Source organism: Venturia canescens, chromosome 2 (genome assembly GCF_019457755.1).
Source record: "Venturia canescens isolate UGA chromosome 2, ASM1945775v1, whole genome shotgun sequence".
In the NCBI taxonomy this organism is placed as follows: domain Eukaryota; kingdom Metazoa; phylum Arthropoda; class Insecta; order Hymenoptera; family Ichneumonidae; genus Venturia; species Venturia canescens.
In genome coordinates, this window is record NC_057422.1 from 31,358,507 (window position 1) to 31,383,677 (window position 25,171).

The following is a 25,171-nucleotide window of genomic DNA, read 5'->3' on the forward strand; positions in this document are numbered from 1 at the left end:
CCACGTTCATTTCGTTGTGTTTTGCCTTACGAGGCCATCTTCTTTACTACCGTTAATAAAGACTTTCATATACTTACCTGTGTGTCATCCTGTCGAATATCATCCTAGTTACGCCAAAACCTAAAAGAAATAGAAAAGAAAAGAGAAAGAAAGAAGAGTATTAACACACTTCATGTTGACGTTTGAGGTTATGAATCCCAAAGTGCTGTTGCATGCGGAGTGTAAAAAAATAATAATGGTTATTGTAAAGTTGAAGGAATCGATATTATTAATGACGTGACTAATTATATAGTGTTGAATAACAATAATATCAATGAGAAAAAAAACGTTCGTTCATTATAACCTCTCAAACATTCTTTCCAAACAGGAATTCTATCTTGTGTAATTACATTAACCCTCTCGGACCGTATGTTGCTTCTACGCAACACGTACTTTGAGGCTCCATAAAACTATATCTGTCGGTTAGGTCTGGGTTCTAACTGCCTAGTTCCTTTGAGGAAGGTCAGATGGCACCACAGATACGGTTGAACTCATAGCTAAACCGTTTTAACCTATCGAAATATGAATATGGCGACAGCGTCTCGCGTCGAATTTGCGTCGTGTGAAAACGTGCTCCAATTATCATAAAAAAAAAGTAAGTACACGTTTGTTTTTCATATTCCAAATGTTATATCTTTTTAAATGGAGGTTGATGTGATGTATTTGCGGGATTAGTTGTTAGATTTCGTATAAAATAAGTAGTTTGCCATGCATGCGGATGTGCGTGTTGCTTAGACGCAACACCAGGCTCCAAGGGTTATAAATTGGGAAAATTTTTATAACTGCATTTTATTGATTTTTATCGATTTTCTCAACGGTTTCAGCTAAAATGTATACGCGCAGTCGCTTACGACTACAAATGAAGCCTATCGCTCCTCCGGAGCCCTTAATTTCGGACAACGAGCTATCGTCAACAGACGATGAGGAGGACTGTGATACGTTATATCGTAAATCCAGTAAGATAAGCGAACGCGAGGATGATTGGATTCTGGAGGAGCCACCTGAACTTGAGCCCGAGGAGTTTCCCCCTACCACTACGGTACTGGATGAGCCTTCTGTGGACAATGAAGGGCGACCCTCGGAGATCCCGGCGACAGATCGCTCAGGTCAACGCAAGAGGAAGAAATCGCAGGTAGAAAGAACATCGACACGCACACCTTCGAAACAATTGAAGAAAAAGAAAAATGATCAGCCCCGTTTGAGATGGAGCACCGAAGATCTCACCGTCCATTTGGAGTACTCTCCTGAAGCGAGCAATAATTCTGCAACGGATCTGTGTACATATTTTTACAAATTTTTTTCAAAAGAGTGCATAGAGCATATCCTAATGCAAACAAATTTATATTCAACTCAAAAAACGGGGAAATGCTTCAATCTTACGTACAATGAGTTGACAGACTTCCTCGGGATATCTATACTCATGGGCGTGATTAGGTTACCGTCATTCCGGGACTACTGGTCAAATATGTTCCGTATAGCTGAAATTGCAGATGTTATGACTCGAGATAGATTCCTCGCTATACGTCGTAACTTACATTTTGTCAATAATCATGAGTACGATGCAACTACCATAGACCGATATTACAAAGTGAGACCCCTTATAGATATTGTTTCAAAATCTTGCATGGTTTTCTACGATCCTACGCACACATATTCGGTTGACGAAACGATGATTCCTTACAAAGGAACCATGGCCGGTAATTTGCGTCAGTATATTGCAATGAAACTGATAAAATGGGGCTTCAAATTTTTTGTCTTGGCGGGGTCTGATGGACTAGTTCTTTCTTTTATTCCGTATCAAGGGAAAACAACATTTCCACAATTGAAAGGAACTGCAATGGAGTTGTCAGATAACGAAATTTCGCTTGGGGTTGGAGCAGGAGTAGTTTTGGCTCTTTGCAAAACCATAAAAAAACCACATGGATGCGTTGTACATTGCGATAATTTTTTCTCGAGTGTGCGCCTATTTATGATGTTGAAAGAATCTTTCGGAATGTTTGCGGTAGGTACGTTTCGAAGCAACCGTATTGAAAAGTGCCCCTTGAAATCGGACAAAGAGCTCCAAAAACTAGGCAGAGGAGTTTTTGATTATCGCAAAAGTGACACAGGAATAATTATGGTGAAGTACTTTGATAATAAAAGCGTGATATTGGGTAGCACTGTATATGGAATCGAACCACAAACGACGATTAATCGATGGTGTAAAGAGCAGCGCAAAAGAATAAAAATTCCGTGTCCGAATATTGTCCATCTATATAATAAAAGCATGGGTGGGGTTGATAAAAGTAATTATCTAGTATCCCTATATAGGTGTAATTATCGAAGTGGGCGTTGGTACCTACCTATCTTTTATTACATCGTCGAATTGTGCGTGACAAATGCATGGCTCTTATATAAGAGAGAGACAATCGGCAAAACTATGAGTCTGAAAGAATTTCGATTCCGTGTGGGATCTGCGTTGATTCAATCGGGAAAGAAAAAACGGGGCCGCCCTAGTACCAACGACCCAAAGCCTCCTCCTCGTAAACGGCCTAGTACTCCGATTGATGACATTCGGTACGACGGTGTAGGCCACTTGCCATATTTTGACAAAACTCGCTCACGATGCAAATTATGCGTCAATGGAATTGTAGTGTCTAAGTGCGAGAAATGTCAAGTTGCTTTGTGCTGCAACAACAATAAAAATTGTTTTAGAACCTATCATCGCCGTTGATAGGTTGTAAAACAATTTTTTCTTTTCTAAAGATAAGTTTTTTCTGAAAATAACGTTTTTGTCATTCAGATTACAACTTTTTGAATTTAATTTCGCTGTATTAAACAAGTTTCAATCAAATAAATCATTTTTCTCATGACTCACATTCGTAAATTATTTATTCGAAAATTTTCCTGATTTGACTCCTTAAGTGCCTGGTGTTGCGCTCACGCAACATTCAATAATTCGTATTTCCCGATTAAAAAATCAAAATGTCACGATGAATTGGTAAAATAGAAAGCATTCTAAGATAAAACCATGAAGGAAATAATTTTCTTTCAACGCGAAATGGGTCTCGGTCTCAGAGGGTTAAAGAAAAAATATGCGTATGTAAATGAATTTAAATAAATTTTGAAAATCTTTGGTCAAGGAAAAGTGTCTAATCCAATGTATTGTTGTCATATTTTCTTTCATTTAGTTTGGTTGTATTCACCGGGCCCTCTTTCCCACCTCCTTAGCTTTTATAGTGTATCGATACCAATTTCTATTCATTCTCTAGACAATTCGAGTGACATTCGTATTTCTATTTCCCTATATTGATTTCAATAAATTGGAAAATTCATAACAAAAAGTTTTCATGACTGCTTGTTTATAAACTCGAGTTTGAAAAAATCTTTGGGCCATGTAAATACATAGTTATTGACTTGAATTGTTGCATGATGAATTTGGGAATTCATTTCAATAAGTCATTGGTTGCTTCATTTTCGTAATATAAAAATTTGTATCTTTGAAATGCAATGTACACTTCTTAAGTTTGACAACATGATGAAGCGACATGCATTGAGTATTGCCAGACCATGTTTACGATTGGCATTATGGATTGAAAAATTCATGTGTGTGAGTCTACGCCTGATCATTTTTGGATGTGATCAAATATTTTGTCTGTGTATGACCATGGAGACATACTAAATTACACTATTTGATTTACTTCAACATGCAGCGTATCTGTCATTTTATTTCTTGAATATGCCATAATAAGTTTCAAAAATGTGGTTGTATTACTGGTACGCAGCGAGTACCTATGAACTTCTATTCCTGCGAAGCGGTAGGTGTGCCCATCTTTTCACTTTATGGTTCCAACTGTAATATATGAACGAAGATACATGAAACAATTATGAGTTCTGTTCACTTTCAAGTGCGCTGTCTTTTTTCCTTTTAGTTTTGGCATAATAAATATTATGAATCGGTGGTAATTTTTTCTGTCTGTATCAAAATTTAGATGAATAAATCGCAGCGGATACTTGCAAACTTGAAAAATTCTGTGTATTGACATGCATGCCACGTATTAGTACTTCCTATTTTGGATTATGGAATATGGATATCTACAAATAATTAAAATTATACATGAATTATAGGATTTGGATATAGAATATAAATAATAATCAATGATAAAAGATTATGATGAATGTTACAAAAATTCAGCGATGGCCTGTTTATAAATGGCATAAGAAGTGATGTTTTCAAAATGCAATGCTTATATTAAAAAGTAAGCAATTCTGTCGGTCTTGACGCACTTCATACTTTTTCTTTGTCCGGTTGAACCTTGGTGGCTACATGCAGAGTTTCAAAATTTTGTGCATCGATGTGGGTGCGTCAACTTTCTATCTCTGGGTATGATAACCATAAAAAAAACTTTAAAAAAAATTTTTTTTTAATTGTAAAAAAAATTATTTCATAAAAAAAAGTATTATTATATATTTTTTAAAGTGTCAAAAGAATCAAATAACAAGTAAAAAATAATAAACCGAAAAATCGCCCTTGAAATCATTTTGGAAACCGATGCCTCATTCTTTTTATTTGATTCGAACAGCTAAATCAACTGAAAAAAACTCCATCTAATTTACGTGCGGCATTAAAATTTATTATATTAATTCGAGGCCAAGTATTTTCTAATGAATTGAAAAAAGTTACCATTTGAATTACGTGCAGCATTAAAATTTATGATATCAATCGGTGGACAAGTATTTTATTAGTAAATCCAAATTTTGACATTATTAAATTCTTCTAAGAAGCTTTTAAATCCAAAAAAATCACATGAAAGCTAGTCATTTCTTACTCTATGGTGGCAGAGACTTATAAGAAAATCGATTCTTCTCAGACTTTCAGGATCCTCTGGTATTATTCACAAAATTCGACGTCGATTGGATCGATACAAATTATGTTTAAATATGTGTTAAAAGTACTTGTCCGGCCCATCACTTTCCGTTTAAATTGTTTATCCAAATAAAAGTCAGGGCTTGTCTAGAACTGATGGATCACAAGTATTCATGCAGAGGGAATTGAGAGAATTATCTTCAAGTAATTTTTACTTAATTGCACTAATTTAATAAAAAACGGAAACAAATTATTCTGCAATATAGAAGGGATATTATTGTGCATCGATAAATGAAAAAAATTGTACATAATGTATATGTTCAAGCTTCCAAAATAACTCTGCAGTTTACATTCGATGACGGCAATTTTTACTTCCCACTTATTCTTCCAGCGAACGAGTTCCATTCGGAATAAGAACTAACCTATACTATTATTAAGAACATTAAATTAATAGTGAATCGCATTTCAACAAACTTTTAACGAGATTCTGCCGTGCCATTTCGTTTTTTTATGATTGATTCTTTATTGAATGAATAGTGATGGGCCGGACAAGTACTTTTAACACATATTTAAACATAATTTGTATCGATCCAATCGACGTCGAATTTTGTGAATAATACCAGAGGATCCTGAAAGTCTGAGAAGAATCGATTTTCTTATAAGTCTCTGCCACCATAGAGTAAGAAATGACTAGCTTTCATGTGATTTTTTTGGATTTAAAAGCTTCTTAGAAGAATTTAATAATGTCAAAATTTGGATTTACTAATAAAATACTTGTCCACCGATTGATATCATAAATTTTAATGCTGCACGTAATTCAAATGGTAACTTTTTTCAATTCATTAGAAAATACTTGGCCTCGAATTAATATAATAAATTTTAATGCCGCACGTAAATTAGATGGAGTTTTTTTCAGTTGATTTAGCTGTTCGAATCAAATAAGAAGAATGAGGCATCGGTTTCCAAAATGATTTCAAGGGCGATTTTTCGGTTTATTATTTTTTACTTGTTATTTGATTCTTTTGACACTTTAAAAAATATATAATAATAATTTTTTTTATGAAATAATTTTTTTTACAATTAAAAAAAAATTTTTTTTAAAGTTTTTTTTATGGGTGGAATTATCAGCAAACGAGGGACCATCAATGTACTTGTCCCAACCTTTTTTTTCCCTAGGGGAAGTTTATGGTTTGATATCACGTCTTTTTTCTCAAAAGATCCTTATTTATGTTCAGATGACTGTAAGATTTTAGTTTAAATTTCTATGAATTGTTTATAATTTTCGGCGTTTAACGTTGGTTTTCACGAAAAAAGACCTATTTTTCGTCGAAATTGTACTGAAAATATTTCGATAGAGGTTTAGTCTTGGACTTTTGTGATTTTTCTCCTTGTCTTCTAATATGTTTCGTCCATTGGGAACTCAAGAGCATGGAGCAATGCGTGTTGCGGGCCGAGATATGATTTTCGGCTGATAACGTTAGGAAAAAGAAAGGAAAAGAGGAAAGATACATCAAATTCAAGACACAACATATCCAACAGAATTGGCCCTTTTTAAATGTTGCTTTTGCATTCTGAATCTAGACATTTTCGTGTCATTCAAAACGTGTCCCCGATGAAATATATTTCCAAAGTTTGCAAGTGGCCGCTGAGATCCAATTATCCAGTTTGATAGTTGCTGAAAAAAGGCACCCGGAAACATTTATTATGTCAGAACTCAAAGAAGCAAAAAAAACTGAGCGTACTTAATTCAACAGAGCAACCGAATTCAAAGACGTTTAAGGTACCTGCGCATTGGTTTTGGAGAAAAACAATTTCAGGAGAATTTAAAAATGAATTTAGAAATATAAAATCTCAGAATAAAATAGAAAACGGAAAATTTAGGAATTTAGAGAAGCTGAAGACGTTTGTGATGAATTTTTGAGATTACATGTTACGGTTGGAGTAAAGAATTTAAATGATTGGCACACATGCTGCGACACAAAAATATGAAAGTTTGGAGGTATTCGCTTCATACCGCAGTAATACAAACTTCAATAGTATTTAAAAAGAAATACTTTAAAACTTACTAAACCAAGTTCTATTACTCATTCTCATAATCAAAGATAGGGGGTGATACTTAACACACATATTTATGCACAGAAATTTCAGAGTTCGCAGGTATCTGCTGCGATTCAATGTATCTGCGCAATAAATTTTGAAGACAGCAATTTAAAATCTATCCATAAATGAGCAACTGAAGACTTCTGTGATGAGTGTTTACTTCATATATATGTTACAGTTAGTTTTAAAAAGTAAAATGAGTGACACAGTATATCAATTTTATAATTCGCAGATTTTTGCTGTATTTCAATAATCCAAATCTATAGTATTATAGAGAAAAGTTGGCAAAAGTCATGATGTTACGTTGAAATTACATAGCGAACATTGTATTCAGAAATTCTGTATGTTCCCATGGATGTTAGCAGGCATTATATTTGATCGCATCCAAAACTGAGCAACTGTAGACTTAGCGTAATGAATCTTTTCACTAATAATTCCAAATTTGTAGTTTGCAAAGTGAGAATACTCAATATTACCATAATTAAAGATAGGAGGTGATACTTAGCACATATATTTATCCACAGAAATTTTAAAGTTCGCAGCTATCTGCTGCAATTCAATGTATCTGCGCAATGAGTTTGGAAAACAGCAATTTCAAAGCATAAATGAGCAACTGAAGACTTTTCTAATGAATTTTTCACTTCATATTTATGTTGCAGTGAGAGTCAAAAAGTAAAATGAATGGCAAAGTATATAAATTTTATAGTTTGCAGATTTTTGCTGTATTTCAATGATCCAAATCTATATAGTATCATAGTGAAAAGTTGTTCAAAGTCATGATGTTACATTAAAATGACATAGCGCACATAACATTTAGAAATTCTGTAGGTTTCCATGATGTTGGCAGGCATTATACTCAATCGCATCCAAAACTGAGCAACTGTAGACATATCGTAATGAATGTTTTCACCAATAATTCCACATTTGCAGTTTGCGGAGTAGGAATACTCAACATACACGTTATTTCATAAGTATTGTTGTCAAAATTTGTGTTTGCCTACCGCATTCCGAAGATTCAACTTTTCATACTATCAGCAAAAAAAAACATCCAAAGACTTTTTGGAACAAGTTTCAAAATTTATTACTCGACAGACCAGGTGGAAAAAGTATAACTACACTTATATCAACACCAGAAACTGTTTTGAGAATCAGATATACAAAATGTGCGATTGATGATCATAGTCGGAAACCACTTGAATTACGTTACCACAATCAGCATGAAGAAATATTAGAAAATCATAGGACACATATTAGGAAACCAATTAATAATATGTATCCATCCGCTGCAAACCGATGGAGTCAAAACAAGGATCGGATAGAGCAGAGCCAAACTCAATAGGAAGCAAAATATGGGAATATTCAAAAATAATGATGACACAAGAAATAAATTAGAAAACATTTATTCGATTGGAGTTTCTCACATTATATATACTAACAGTTCTGTATGTTCTTGTTTTATTCAATATCAACCATAATATTTCAGATCGCAAAAAGAAAATTTGACGTTATAGGTTGACGAACATTTTTTCTTACAACTTCCAGACCTATTTTTGATGAACTGATTTGCCTTATTTATATTATTCACTAACTATGCGAACGTTTGTTACATTTGTCCCGCACTTCGTAACGTCAAACCCCGGCCGGTTCGTTACCACACAGCTATCAAAGGGAACTCGTATATATGACCTACATTATTACATATGATATGTTATCACGCAACTGATGATATATTTACACTGGACAATATTCCGCGAACTCTGGTTTAATTGAAAGATTATCTCAGTTGACACTTATTTCCAATCGAACGAAATAATGAAATCTTGAAAAGTTTCGTTGACATATGCATCGCGCATTTTTTTATATTTTTTAGCACACACAGATCATAGTCTACATTTACGCGGCCGCTTTTATACCGGTTTAGTATACCACAAGTTTTAACAAAATAAATATTAACCACTTTTCACTAACCATTTTCATTTATTAATTAGAGTCTGCACACAACAGCACTTTGGGGATTATAACCTCACCTGTCAAAATGACGTTCAGTATGAAAACAAGTTTCAGGTGGTTTCGGATGTGCGTATCGATGTATTGATATCATATAACCTATTTACAAATGATATAAATGATAAACTTATTTTCAGTCAAACGAATTAATTAAATCTTAAAAAGTTTCGTCGACATGCATTTCATTTTTATTTTATTCTTTTTCACACACAGATCACAGACTACATTTACGCGACTGCTTTTATACCGGTTTAGTTTAGCATTCCACAGGTTTTAATACTATGCACTTCGTTAGATGACGAAAGTTTTTTTTATTTATCCCACACGCATTCCATAGTGTCAAAACTCTGTTTATACGTTGATCGAAAACTGACACATGGTTTATATATAATATAATATTCACGGAGTCTGAGCGCGGTCGGGGTAAGACTCAATAGTTAGAAGGCCTAAAATGGCGAACAGGCATTCTGTATAACGCATATATAGATATACAGAATGCCTGTTCGCTATTTTAGGCCTTCTAACACTTGAGCCTCACCCGCGGTCGGCCTAGCAGCTGGAGGAGCCGACATCGTTGAGCCAATCAGAATGCGTAGAGGCAACAACTCTACTACTACTAACTTCGTCAAAACGCGTATACGTATACGTGTCAGTAACTTTTGCATAATCTTGAGCCCGTGCAAAGTTTTTTCTCAGCAATTACGCCACCGATCGTGTTGATTTTGGGCGCAATCTAAAGAGAATTTCTTAATTAGCTGAAAGTTCAATTTTCAAAGCCTTAGATGACTCATAACTTCGGTAATTCAAAAAAATCACTTGCCAATTTTACCCCCACCACGGCGAATCGTTTTATTCAGAGAAAGTATACTCGGCGTGAGCCTCGGGCCAGCAGACGACAGGGCTGTCAATGTACTTGTCCCGAGACTCTACCGAGTCTCTTGATACGAATGGGAAAGATTGCTTCAAAAAGTCCTTGGAAGCACGTTTTTTAATGAAATAAAAATTGCTAGCATTAGAATTCAATAAACATATGTGAAAATTGCGAATTCTGGTGGACTTGGTGAACATTATATATATTTTTTTCTGTCTTCTTCTGTCAAATTTTAAGGAAAATCAATCAAAAAATTCGTTTCATTGAAAAATCTTTATATTTTCTTTATTCACAATGATTTCATCAAAACAATTGAAACCAAAATTTATAAATGAAAGGGGAAAATTCCACAAAGATACAAGATATTGAAAATCCTTACGAAAAATGATTTTCATCCTACAAAATTATGGACACCGTTCGAAATGGTTGAAAAATTGAGGGTATCATTTCAAACATTCGAAGAATATCAAATTGTTATAAATTGTACATAACTTAAAGAAAATCATTGGAGAAATTGTTTTTAAATATCACAATAGAAACGTTGGAGAACTTTAGAAAATCTTATTTAAGAATATTTTTTGTCATTTAGAACTGCCACAGAAAAAAGATTTGATATCAAGCCGTAAAAATCCTCTCTCGGAGAAAAAAAATTTGGACAATTACATTGATGATCGCCCGTTTGCGCATTATACCACAAAAAATGTAAATAAAACTTCTTAAGTCACACAACGAAAATGATTTCGAACCGTAAGAAAATATCAAATATATTACAATCCTACATCATTTGTGTATAATTTTCTTCACTAGTATACTGATTTTGCGGTATCAGTCATCGGCCTCCAACCCGCTTTCCACCGTGCTCTTGTGTTCCTAATTGACAAAACATATTAGAGTACTGTTAAGGATTTAAGTAATTGTAATCACTTCTCTTTCTCTTCTTTTCTTTTTTTTTGTGTCGGGAAAGGGGAGGAGAATAAAGATCGTGAGACTCCGCCGGAATAATGCTGCTCACAAATACTGATTTATTTGCCCACTACGGGAGCTTTGAAATATCGTAGAAGAAAAGATGACAGGCTTAAGGCCAAACAAAAGGAATATAATCTCGCCCGGAGATACCGGGTGCTCTCGCTTGCACACTCGTACAACACACTCATCCACGCACCCACGTGCCGGCCACCCGCGCTTCCGCAGTTTCTCGGGTGCCTCGTCTTCTCAACCGGCCCGATGCACTCTCGTGCAATAATCTATCTCTCTCTCTCTCTCCCTCTCAGCTACGTCGGAGGGTGATACAAATTATCGCGATTCTAACTCGAGGGATCGTACACCGACTATCTCGCTCGCGGGCTCTCGCGTCCGATCGCCCCGCAGCCTCGTGTTCGACTACTGCTCACATTACCCGTCATGGCCATCCTTTCGGGCTAGCCTCGTGACGCTCGCCGCAATGGCGCTGTCTGTCGGTTCGAGAACATTCTCTCTCCGCGCGCGTATTTCAAAGCGATGCTCCCCTTGCGGTTCGTGTACATTATCACTCGGTCACGCTACGAGTAGCTCGTCCCCGAGCGTGTTTACGACACATTTTTTTTTGTTTTGAACACCGAAGCATGCTCACCCTCGCTTTCGCCATTCATACACACACACATTCTTTTATTTATTTGATATGATCATCTAGTTTCGTTGGCCTACGGCGAACACGTTTTGACACTCGCGGTACCGCTGTTTGCACTACTGGCTTGGGCATCGTCTTCGCATTTTCCGCGATATCACTCTGATCACTGTCCCGGTTCCCTTCAGCATCACTTACGTTCGCGTCACTACTACCATTGTCTAGCTCAACTTCGCACTGTTCACTGTCCGCACTGAGCTCTTCAGATTCCTCTTGTTTCTCGTTCAGTAACTCCTCCTCATGGGGCTCCCAAACTTTGAGCTGCGATGCATGTTCTGTCGTGGAATAATGCCGCCCCCGTGATGCGTGGATCAGGTCTGCTACTCGGTAAGTATTGGGAGATACCCTCCTCACCACGACCAACAGGCCCCGATACTTTGGGTGTACTTTGGTTGATTCGCCCGTCGCCGCTGGAGGTGCCTTCATAAAGACAACACTGCCCTCACCGATGTATAGGTTCCGCGCTCTAGCTGCGTCGTAGCGCTCTTTCATCCGATGTTGCGACTGTTCTATTTTCTCTCATGCCTGTGCTTGTAAGGCCTCGGGCCGCTCGTACGCCGACTCGGAAGCGAGCAAACTTTGACGTAGGGCACCCTCGTTTCGCCTTGGCACATACCCGTACAATAGCTCAAACGGGCTTCGCCCTGTACTCGCATTCTTTACGTCGTTTAAGTCGCTTTGCACCTTTTTCAGGTTTCGGACCCAGGTACGTCCGTCTTCTTCCTCCAGATTCGCTCGGACAGCTGCCACCAACGTCGCATTCACACGCTCGACTTGTCCGTTCGCCTGCGGGTGACGAGGCGAATTGAGAGTATGACGAATCCCCTGATCTCGGCAGAAAACCCCAAAAGCGGCCGACGTGAAGGCGGTTCCCCGATCTGATATTATTCTTTCTGGTGGGCCTCGTTCTAACACCAGTTCCCGAAGCGCACGTAACACGTTAGCCGTACGCGTGTCCTTTACCGCCTTTACTGTAATGAATTTGGTTAAATTATCCACCATCACCAAAATATACTTGTTAGCCTTGGTGCTGGTGACAAACGGGCCCAGATGGTCGATGTGCACTATTGCAAAGGGGCGCCTTCCCGGTGGTATTGGAGTGAGCTCCCCGGATTGGCGTCCAGGTTTCGTTTTACTCAGGATGCACTGGATGCACGCCCCCACGTGGCGTTTGACGTACGGCAACACTCCTGGGAAGTAATATTGCTCAAGAATTCGGGCAGACGTTCGCTCCGCCCCTGAATGTCTCCGAAGATCGTGAAACCTCACCACTAAGCTCTTCTGCATGTTTGCCGGTACAACGAATAACAGCTTTCCCTACCTGCGTTTGTAGAGTATTTTGCCGTAGAGTTCGTAATCGGCAACCACTCCATTCTCGTAACGTCCAGGTACTCTTCGGTCTACTCAATATCTCTTTCTTCGTCTGAATTGTCTCGTCGGTACTTTGATACATGGCCACCAGATCTGTCTCGGAGCTCAATGTGAAAACGCCGACTTCCTGCTCAAGATTCGGCGTCTCGACCGGCGCTCTGCTCAACGCGTCCACATGCGCCATCTTTTCGCCTGGTCTATGTACAATTTTAAAGTCGTATTCGCTTAGTAAGTCGTTCCATCGAATTACCTGCGGATTAAGGGACTTTTGAGTATTGAGGTAACGCAATGCTTGACAATCCGTGACTATGGTGAAGGGAATGTTAGCCAACATTGCCCGTAGGCGAGTCACCATCCACACAATTGCCAGTAACTCGAGCTTGCCGCTATGATACCGGCCCTCCGGCTCGCTCGTACTCCGGCTGACTACATACACGAGGCACAGTCTCCCCAGTAGTAATACTATATCAGTTCTAACCCATGGGGCTCTCAGGGGGGAGTGGTGTGCGGGGAAGCCACGCGGGCTCTCAAGGAGGAGCGGTGTGCGGGGGAGCCGCTAGCTATGTTTTAGGGCCTACTACCGCGGCGAGGGGGGAGCGGTGTGCGGGGAAGGGCCGGGTGTGCGGAAGGGGGGGGGGGGCGAACGGTCAGGAGAGGGAGAGAGAGCAATTGATGAGAGTGATGGAAGAATTATTGCGTCCTTTGAAAAAAGAAGGAGAGATAGAGCCGATGGTGAGAGAGATGGAATGAGTTGATGAGTATGAGAAAATTACTTCTTTCAAAATTTTGTGTGTCCCACGCACTGAGGAATGTCGTATGTAGATAAGGAAGAGGCGCACAACGAAGGGTCGAGAGAGAGGTGAGAGAGACGGAATGAACAGCAATTGACGAGTATGAGAGAGATGGAATTACTTCTGTAAAAAATCATTGTGTGTGTCTGTCTAACGCCTTCACGCAGCCCTTTGAAAAAAGAATGAGAGATAGAGCCGATGGTGAGTATGAGAGAGATGGAATGAACGTAAGAAAATGTGTATGACATTTAGTTTATTTCGAATACCAGTGATTCTCGGATTTGTCATCGTGCACGGCCGGATGTCGATAAAGAAGGGGGAAGGGTATGCAGCTCGAGAGAGAGGTGAGAGAGATGGAATGAACGTAAGAAAAAATCATAAGTCTAGGAAAGAGCATGAGAAAGACGGGATGAACTTTACCATATATGCTACAAGAAAAAATATAAGTGGTGTGTCCGCTCTAGATTTTGAACTCTGGGTGTGTGTCGAGATGAAAACATTGGTTCATCATCGCCTGAAGAATGCACGGCCGGATGTAGATAAGGAAGGGGGAAGGGTCTGCAGTTGGAGAGCAAAATGAACTTTACCAAATATTCTACAATGATTCTATAAGAAGACTGTCCGCTGTTGAACTTTTTCAACATTGGTGAAATTGTTTTTCCTGACTTCAGTTTGAAAAGTAATCTCAAGATGGATAGATGTGCGAGTATGTATGCGATCCATCCGTTGAAAGAACATTGCTCACTAAAAATGAACTCGAATCAATTCCTAAGGTTCTGCTCATCAAGAGACTCGGTAGAGTCTCGGGACAAGTACATTGACAGCCCTGTCGTCTGCTGGCCCGAGGCTCTCGCCGAGACTATACTTTCTCTGAATAAAACGATTCACGGTGGTGGGGGTAAAATTGGCATGTGATTTTCTTTAATAGCGAAGCTCATAAGTTATGTACGGCTTTGATAATTGAACTTTAAGCTAATAAAGAAGTTCTCTGTCGAATGAGCCCAAAATCAGCATTCTCGGTGGCGTATTTACGGAGAAAAAACTTTGCACGGGCTCAAGATTATGTAAAAGTTACTGACACATCACGAGTTCGACGTATACGTATACGCGTTTGGACGTAGTTAGTGGTAGTAGAGTTGCGCCTCTACGCATTCTGATTGGCTCAACGATGTCGGCTCCTCCAGCTGCTAGGCCGACCGCGGGTGGAGCTCAAGAGTTAGAAGGCCTAAAATAGCGAACAGGCATTCTGTATATCTATATATGCGTTATACAGAATGCCTGTTCGCCATTTTAGGCCTTCTAACTTTTGAGTCTTACCCCGACCGCACTCAGACTCCGAGAATATTATATATATATTTATATAAACCATGTGTCAGTTTTCGATCATCGTATATACAAACGGAGTTTTGACATTATGGAATGCGTGTGGGATAAATAAAGAAAACTTTCGTCATCTAACGAAGTGCATAGTACTAAAACCTGTGGAATGCTAAACTAAACCGGTATAAAAGCAGTCGCATAAATGTAGTCTGTGATACGACGTGTGTAAAAAAGAATAAAATAAAAAAATACGCGGTGCATGTCGACGAAACTTTTTAAGATTTCATTAATTCGTTTGACTGAAATTAAGTTTATCATTTATATCATTTGTAAATAGGTTATATGATATCAATACATCGATACGCACATCCGAAACCACCCGAGACTTGTTTTCATACTGAACGTCATTTTGACAGGAAAGGTTATGATCCCCAAAGTGCTGTTGTGTGCGGACTCTAATTAATAAATGAAAATGGTTAGTGAAAAGTGGTTAATATTTATTTGTTAAAACTTGTGGTATACTAAACCGGTATAAAAGCGGCCGCGTAAATGTAGACTGTGATCTGTGTGTGCAAATAAAAAATATAAAAAATGCGCGATGCATATGTCAACGAAACTTTTCAAGATTTCATTATTTCATTCGATTGGAAATAAGTGTCAACTGAGATAATCTTTCAAATAAATCAGAGTGCGCGGAATATTGTTCAGTGTAAATATATCGTCAGTTGCGTGAATATATATCATGTGTAATTATGTAGGTTATATATACGAGTTCCCTTTGATAGCTGTGTGGTAACGAACCGGCCGGGGTTTGACGTTACGAAGTGCGGGACATATGTAACGAACGTTCGCATAGTTAGTGAATAATATAAATAAGGCAAATCAGTTTATCAAAAATAGGTCTGGAAGTTGTAAGAAAAAATGTGCATCAACTTATAACGTCAAATTTTCTTTTTGCGATCTGAAATATTATGGTTGATAATTAATAAAACGAGAACACAGGGAACTGTTAGTATATATAATGTGAGAAACTCCAATCGAATAAATGTTTTCTGATTTATATCTTGTGTCATCATTATTTTTGAATATTCCCATATTTTGCTTTGTATTGAGTCTGGCTCTGCTCTTTCCGATCCTTGTTTTGACTCCATCGGTTTGCAGCGGATCGATACATATTATTAATTGGTTGCCTAATATGTGTCCTTTAATTTTCTACCATTTCTTCATGTTGATTGTGGTAACCTGATTCAAATGGTTTCCGACTATGATCATTATTCGCACATTTTGTATATCAGATTCTCAAAACAGTTTCTAGTGTTGATATCAGTGTAGTTATACTTTTTCCACCTGGCCTGTCGAGTAATAAATTTTGAAATTTGTTCCAAAAAGTCTTTGGATGCTTTTTTGCTGATAATATGAAAAGTTAAATCTTCGGAATGCGGTAGGCAAACACAAATTTTGACAACAATACTTATGAAATAACGTGTATGTTGAGTATTCCTATTCTGCAAACTGCAAATGTGGAATTATTGGTGAAAACATTCATTACGATAAGTCTACAGTTGCTCAGTTTTGGATGCGATTGAGTATAATGCCTACCAACATCATGGAAACCTACAGAATTTCTGAATGTTATGTGCGCTACGTCATTTTAATGTAACATCATGGCTTCTAGCACCCTTTCACTATAATACTATATATTTGGATCACTGAAATACAGCAAAAATCTGCAAACTATAAAATTTATATACGGTGCCATTCATTTTACTTTTTGACTCTCACCGTAACATAAATATGAAGAGAAAAATTCATCAGAAAAGTCTTCAGTTGCTCATTTATGGATGGATTTGAAAATGCTGTCTTCCAAACTAATTGCGCAGATACATTGAATCGCAGCAGATACCTGCGAACTTTAAAATTTCTGTGGATAAGTATATGTGCTAGTATCATCCCCTATCTTTGATTATAGTAATATGGAATGGAACTTTGTTCAGCAAGTTTTAAAGTGTTTCTTTTCAAATAGTATTGAAGTTTGTATTACTGCGGTATGGAGCGAATACCTTCAAACTTTGATATTTTTGTGTCGCAGCATGTGTGCCAATCATTTAAATTTTTTACTCCAACCGTAACATGTAATTTCAAAAATTCATCACAAAAGTTATCAGCTTTACTAATTATCTTAATTTTCCTTTTTCTAAATTCCATGCTAAATTTCCTAATTTCTAAATTTCTTTCTAAATTATCCTGAAATGAAACGTTTTCCTCCACAACCAATGCAGGTACCTTAATCGTCTTTGATTTCCGTTGCTCTGTAGAATTAAGTACGCTCAGTTTTTTTGCTTCTTTGAGTTCTGACACAATAAATGTTTTCGGGTGCCTTTTTTCTGCAACTATCAAACTGTAGATAATTGGATCTCCGCGGCCACTTGCAAACTTTGGAAATATATTTCATCGGGGGCATGTTTTGGATGACACGAAAACGTCTAGATTCAGAATGCGAAAAGCGACATTTAAAAATGGTCAATTCTGTTGGATTTGTTGTGTCTTGAATTTGATCTCTCTTTCCTCTTCTCCTTTCTTTTTTCTAACGTTATAAGCCGGAAATCACATCTCAACCCGCAACACGCATTGCTACATGCTCTTGAGTTCCCAATGGACAAAACATATTAGGGTACAAGGAAAAAAAGCGCATTGCCAAAGTCCAAGGACAGACCTGTGACGAAATATTTTCAGTACTATTTTGACGAAAAATATGTCTTTTTTCGTGAAAACCAACGTTATAAGACGAAAATCATAAATAATCCATAGAAATTCAAACTTAAATCCTATAGTCAACTGAAAATAAATAAGGAACTTTTGAGAAAAAAGACGTGATATCAAACCATAAACTTCCCCTAGGAAAAAAAAGGTTGGGACAAGTACATTGATGGTCCCTCGTTTGCTGATAATTCCATCCATAAAAAATACTTGAAAAAAAATTTTTTTTTAAATTGTAAAAAAAATTATTTTATAAAAAGAAATACAGAACAATTCGAAAAAAATTTCACAAATCTTGAAAAAACATTATATTAAAAAAAAACTAATCTGTATCTATTTTTTAAAGTGTCAAAAGAATCAAATAACAAGTAAAAAATAAAAAACCGAAAAATCGGTCTTGAAATCATTTTGGAAACCGATGCCTCATTCTTATTATTAGATTCGAACAGCTAAATCAACTGGAAAAAATTGCATCTAATTTGCGTGCGGCATTAAAATTTATTATATTAATTCGAGGCCAAGTATTTTCTAATGAATTGAAAAAAGTTACCACTTGAACTACGTGCAGCGTTAAAATTTATGATATCAATCGGTGGACAAGTACTTTATTAGTAACTCGAAATTTTGACATTATTAAATTCTTCTAAGAAGCTTTTAAATCCAAAAAAATCATATGAAAACTAGTCATATGTTACTCTATGGTGGCAGAGACTTAAAAGAAAATCAATTCTTCTCAGACTTTCAGGATCCTCTGGTATTATTCACAAAATTCGACGTCGATTGGATCGATACAAATTATGTTTAAATATGTGTTAAAAGTACTTGTCCGGCACTTATGAACATTCAGTTCATAAGGACTTTTTTTTGTGGGGGAATCGATTTTCTATAAAAATATATAATTATCGTTTTTGTACGATTTTTTTGTAAAGAGTTATGATGCAATGATCGGAGGTCTCAATAATTTCCTGGGTTATTCTTATGGAAAATCTTCAAATGCGAAGCGCCACTCAAAAAAATTTTTTGGTGAGCTCTCCTTCTGAGATTTTTTTTTTTCACCTTGAATCACCTTTTTCGGCTGGATGCAAAGTAAAAACAAAATATTGTTTTTTTCCGCATACCCTAAGGTACTCGCTGTGTACCAGTAATAAAAACTTTGGTGCTATGGGGCAAAAAACTTTAAAATTACCCGAACCACATTTTTGAAACTTATTATGGCATATTCAAGAAATAAAGTGACAGATACGCTGCATCTTGAAGTAAATCAAATAGTGTAATTTAGTATGTCTCCATGGTTATACATAGACAAAATATTTAATTACATCCAAAAATGATCAGGCGTAGACTCACACACATGAATTTTTTAATCCATAATGCCAATCGTAAACATGGTCTGGAAATACTCAATATATATGTCGCTTCATCATGTTGTTAAACTTAAGAGGTATTCATTGCATTTCAGAGATACAAATTTTTATATTACGAAAATTAAGCAACCAATGACTTATTGAAATAAATTTCCAAATTTATCATGCAACAATTCAAGTCAATATGTATGTATTTACATGGCCCAAAGATTTTTTCAAACTCGAGTTTATAAACAAGCAATCATGAAAATTTTTTGTTGTGAATTTTCCAATCTATGGAAATCAATATAAGGAAATAGAAATACGAATGTCATTCGAATTGTCTAGAGAATGAATAGAAATTGATATGGATACACTGTAAAAGCTACGGAGGTGGGAAAAAGAGCCCGGTGAATGCAACCAAACTAAATGAAAGAAAATATGACAACAATACATTGGATTAGACACGTTTCCTTGACCAAAGATTTTCAAAATTAATGTAAATTCATTTACATACAACCACGCATATATTTTTCTTTTATGTAATTACACAACATAAAATTCCTGTATGGCGAAAGAATGTTTGAGAAGTTATAATGTACGAACGTTTTTTTTCATTAATATTATTATTATTAAACCCTATATAATTAGTCACGTCATTAATAATATCGATTCCTTCCACTTAACAATAACCATTATTATTTTTTTACACTCCGCACGCAACAGCACTCTGGGGATTATAACCTCAAACGTCTACATGAAGTGAAATCTCGTAAATGTGCTATCTTCGTATATATTATGATTCTTGCACAAAACAACTGTAATTTCTGAGAAACGTCTGTTTTTTTCTTTTATTCACTCAGTTATTAACTGTACTTTTTTGTACAATCACAGCTAGTTGTACACTGACACTCGCCTTTCGATCGAAATTATGTCTGCTGTTAGGCCCGCTACACACGGTCAATAATATTGCACAGTAATATTGCATAATCAGTTTATATGGTGTGTAGTGCGCTATAAATTTTAGATAGCTCAAACTTCTGTTCAATGATTGCGCAATGTTTCAATACTGCTTCTACACGTTCAATAATATTGTGCAATCACCTATATTGCGCAATATTATTGACCGTGTGTAGCAGGCCTTACCGTGCTACGTCTTTTTATTTAAATGTCTGCCGTACTGCCGTGCTACGTTCTGAAGTTGTCGTCAGATTTCCAATCATCAACAACCAATTTCAACAACCAATCATAACATCTGTAATTGGATGTCGTCAGATTCAACCAATCAGAAACTCGAGTGCATCAAAGTGCATTTGATTGTGTTGTAAATACTGACACCTAAATTCTAGAATGTGTTGTTAACTTTTGCATAATCTTGAGCCCGTGCAAAGTTTTTTCTCTGCAATTATGCCACCGATCATGCTGATTGTGGGTGGAATCGAAAGAGAATTTATTTATTAATCTTCAGTTCAATTTTCAAAGCCTCAGATGACTCAGGAGTTTCGTAATTAAACAGAATGGCGTGCCAATTTTACCCTCACCACCGCGAATCGTTTTATTCAGAGAAAAGATAGTCTCGGCGAGCTCGGGCCAGCAGACGACGGGGCTTGTCCCGAGTGTACTTATCCCGAGACTCTACCGAGTCTCTTGATATTTTGCACATTAAATATGTTCAAGCTTTCAAAATAACTCCACAGTTTGTATTGCAATGACGGCAATTTTTACTTCTTACTCTTTCCAGCGAACGAATTTCATTCGTTATAACTAACCTATACTATTATTAAGAACATTAAACTAATAATAAATCGCATTTCAATATATTTTAAACCGGATGCCGCAAGACAATTTCGTTTTTTTATGATTGATTTTTATTTGAATGAATAGTGATCGGCCGGACAAGTACTTTTAACTCATATTTAAACATAATTTGTATCGATCCAATCGACGTTGAATATTGTGAATAATACCAGAAGTTCCTGAAAGTCTGAAAAGAATCGATTTTCGTATAAGTCTTTCCCACCGTAGAGTAAGAAATGATTAGCATTCATGTGATTTTTTTGGATTTAAAAGCTTCTTAGACCAAATTAATAATGTCAAAATTTAGAGTTACTCATAAATTACTTGTCCGTCGATTGATATCATAAATTTTAGTGCTGCACGTAACTCAAATGGTCACTTTTTTCAATTTGTTAGAAAATACTTGGCTTCGAATTGATATAATAAATTTTAATGCTGCACATAATTAGATGGAATTTTTTAAATTGATTTAGCTGTTCGAATCAAATAAGAAGAATGAGGCATCGGTTTCCAAAATGATTTCAAGCGCGATTTTTCGGTTTTTTATTATTTACTTGTTATTTGATTCTGTTGACACTTTTAAAAATGGATACAGATTAGTTTTTTTTTTAAACATAATGTTTTTTCAAGGTTTGTTAAATTTTTTTCGAATTGTTCAGTTTTTTTTTATAAAATAATTTTTTTAGAATTTTTGAAAATAATTTTTTCCAAAGGTTTTTTTATGGTTTCGAATATTCATGAGTAACCGATTTTACATGCGTTCGATTGCTAACTCCATGATTGATTCATTTAATGACTTTCCCATTTTCAATAAACTTCCAATTCCATAAATGTCATTCGATAAATTTTTGATTCCATGAACTTGTAATTAGAAGAATTATCTATTCGATCGGCAAAGCCAAATTTTTACCTCCACGTAGAGATAATTGATTAATCTGTTAACATAATTGATACCGGGCCTCAATATGCTTTCAGGCAAAGTCCCTGCTGTAGATGAAGGATTTAGTTTGTCCCTCGGACTACTCGCTCGTGCAGAAACACTCATGGATTTAGGCAACTATGATTTTGCTTTGGCCGATTTGATGCTTGCATTTGAAGAGGATTGCCCACAAAAAGAAAAGTAAGTTCTTTTCTCGAAGGTAACCACATGCTGTGACACATGTCCTTACAGAAAATATCAAACAACCATAAAATATCAGTGATGTTGTAATAAATTTCTAACAGAAGAACTCAAGACATAGAAAAAAGATTCAGAACCAGGAAAAAAATTCTATCGAAATAATAAACGAAAAATTGAAAAGTTCAAAAAAATTCAACAATAAAAAACAATCGAAAAAAATTCTGTAAAGAAAAATAAAAATTTTCAAAAAAATTCATAAATATTGAACAAATTGAAAAATGTACTATCCAAGTTACATGCAGTATAAAAATGTATGATATCAATTAGAGGCCAAGTTTTTATTGATAATTTGGAATATTTATTGAACAAATCGGAAACTTTAATTGAAACTCATGATAATTATTTTCAAGAAAAAAGTTAATGAAAAAAAAGTCATAACGGAAGTTACGTGCAGTACTAAATTGTATTATATCAATTCGAGGTCAAGTATTGATCGGTTATTCGAAATATAATCTCCGGCGACAAATGAGCGTTGAGAATCCTTGTCGGGCTCACAATGTTTTATCAAAATTACTAAAAAATTAATGGAAATGAAATCATTAAAAATTCATATGAAAGTCATTCGTTACTTCAACAAGGTACACACTTTAAAGAATCGATTCCCCTCCGATTTTCAGGATCCCCTGGTATTATTCACAACATTCAACTTCGATTGGATCGGTACAAATTATGTTCAAATACGTCTTATACGTACTTGTCCGGCCCATCACTTTTTATTCAAATTGCTCATTCGAAAACAAATCAGGGATACTCTAAAATGACAAATATAATAAAATCGATAGAAATAAAAATAATATCTCCAAGTAATTTGAACTTGATTGTTCGCAAGTTCGTATAGGAATATCCACTTCTCATTTTCTTCAGTGAACACATACCATTCGGTAAGAACCAATGAAAATGAGAAATAATCAGGCACATTACAAGAAATTTTCGAACCTACTCAGCCATGCAATGTTTTTTTTTCTATAGTCACGTACACATTTTGATAAATACCACTAGTCGAGTACGACACGTGGATTCCTGGAATTTGGAGAAAAATGATTTTGTTCTGAATTCTGACTTCATATGATATAAATAGATTAATCAACTTTATCTTTCATTTTCGTTTCATTTGACAAGAGCGATTCGAAGGAAAATTATTTTCTCGGGAATTACTGTTCCTTAATATTAACACATGCATTAACTTTGTTTTTGATTTGTTTTTTATTGTTGAATTTTTTTGAACTTTTCAATTTTTCGTTTATTATTTCGATAGAATTTTTTTCCTGGTTCTGAATCTTTTTTCTATGTCATCCAGAAACAAGGGACCATCAATGTACTTGTCCGAACCTTTTTTTCCCAAGGGGAAGTTTATGGTTTGATATCACGCCTTTTTTCTCAAAAGTTCCTCATTTATGTTATGACGGTTATAGGATTTTAGTATAAATTTCTATGAATTATTTGCTTAGTACATTTTTATAGATTCCATTCTCATACGAACATTTTTTATGGGATAATCTTTTTCATGAAATTATCAGCAAATAAGGGACCATCAATGTACTTTTCACAACCTTATTTTCCCTGGGTATGATGTTCGGCTTATAAAGTTGGTTTCTACCATAGAAAACCAATTTTTCGTAAAAATTGTAGTGAAAATATTTCGTCACAAGTCTGCCCTTGAACTTTGGCGATTTTTTCTCTTATACTCTAATATGTTATGCCTATTAGGAACTCAACAGCATGGAGGAATCCGGGATGAGGCCCGAGAAATTAATTTCGGTTTATAATGTTGGTTTCCACGTAAAAGACCAATTTTTTTTCAAAATTGTACTGAAAATATTTCGGCACTGGTTTGGTCTTGGACTTTGGTGATTTTTCTCCTTGTCTTCTAATATGTTTTGTCTATTGGGATTCCAAGAAGAAATACGTGTTGTGGGCCATAATATGATTTTCGGCTTATAACGTTGGTTTCCACGAAAAACAACAAATTTCTCATCAACATTGTACAGAAAATATTCCGTCACAGGTCTGTCCATGGACTTAGGCTATTTTTTTTCTTCTACTCTAATATGCTATGCTTATTGGGAACCCAAGAGAATGGTAGAAAGCGGGTTGGGGGCCGAGATATGATTTTCGGCTTATAACGTTGGTTTCCACAAAAAAGGACCTATGTTTCATCAAAATTGTACTGGAAATATTTCGGCACTGGTTTTTTCTTCCACGTTGGTGATTTTCCCCCTTATCTTCTCATATTTTTTGTGTAATAGGAACCCAAAAGAGTAAAGAAATGCGTTTCGTGGGCTGTAATATGATTTTCTTCTTATAACGTTGGTTTCCGTGAAAAAAGATCTATTTTTCGTCAAAATTGTACTGGAAATATTTCGTCACCGGTCTGTCCGTGGCCTTTGGCGATTTTTTCCAAGTCTTCATACCAAGAAAGAACTAACGTAAAGATTTCCTTAATAGAACAGATTTTATTTATCCCTTTTCTTTAAAATTCAAATGAAAGATAGATCAAATTCAAGACACGAAAAATCCAACAGATTTGCCCACTTTAAATGTCGCTTTTGCATTCTGAATCTAGAGATTTCGTTTCATGCAAAACGTACCCCCAATGAAATATATTTCCAAAGCTTGCAAGCGGCCGCTAAGGTTCAATTATCCACAGTTTGATAGTTGCTGAAAAAAGTACCCGTAAACTTCTAACATTTATTATGCCAGAACTCAAAGCAGCAAAAAAAAACTAAGCGAACTTTATTCAACAGAGCAACAGAATTCAAAGACGTTTAACGTACCTGCATTGGTTTTGAAGGAAAACCATTTCAGGACAATTTAGAAATGAATTTAGAAATTCGAAAACTCAGAAAGGAATAGAAAAAGGAACATTGAAGTATTTAGAAAAGCTGAAGACTTTTGTAATGAATTTTCTAGATTACATGATACGGTTGGAGTAAATGATTTGAATGATTGGCACACATGCTGCAACACAGAAATATCAAAGTTTAGAAGTATTCGCTGTATATCAGTCATACAAACTTCAATACTATTTGAAAAGAAACATTTAAAAACTTGCTGAACCAAGTTCCATTACATATTACCATAATCAA

General features: G+C 36.0%; 1 protein-coding gene across 2 annotated transcripts in view; it reads left to right on the forward strand.

Annotated features, from left to right (window-relative positions):
* LOC122406467 (SET and MYND domain-containing protein 4-like) overlaps positions 1 to 25,171 on the forward strand; it is a 1,392,500-nt gene that overhangs the window by 372,875 nt on the left and 994,454 nt on the right. For both annotated transcript variants that reach the window (XM_043411934.1, XM_043411935.1), the window contains exon 3: positions 21,881 to 22,025. In XM_043411934.1, the coding sequence (XP_043267869.1) occupies positions 21,881 to 22,025 (145 nt within the window). The remainder of the gene's footprint in view (positions 1 to 21,880; positions 22,026 to 25,171) is intronic.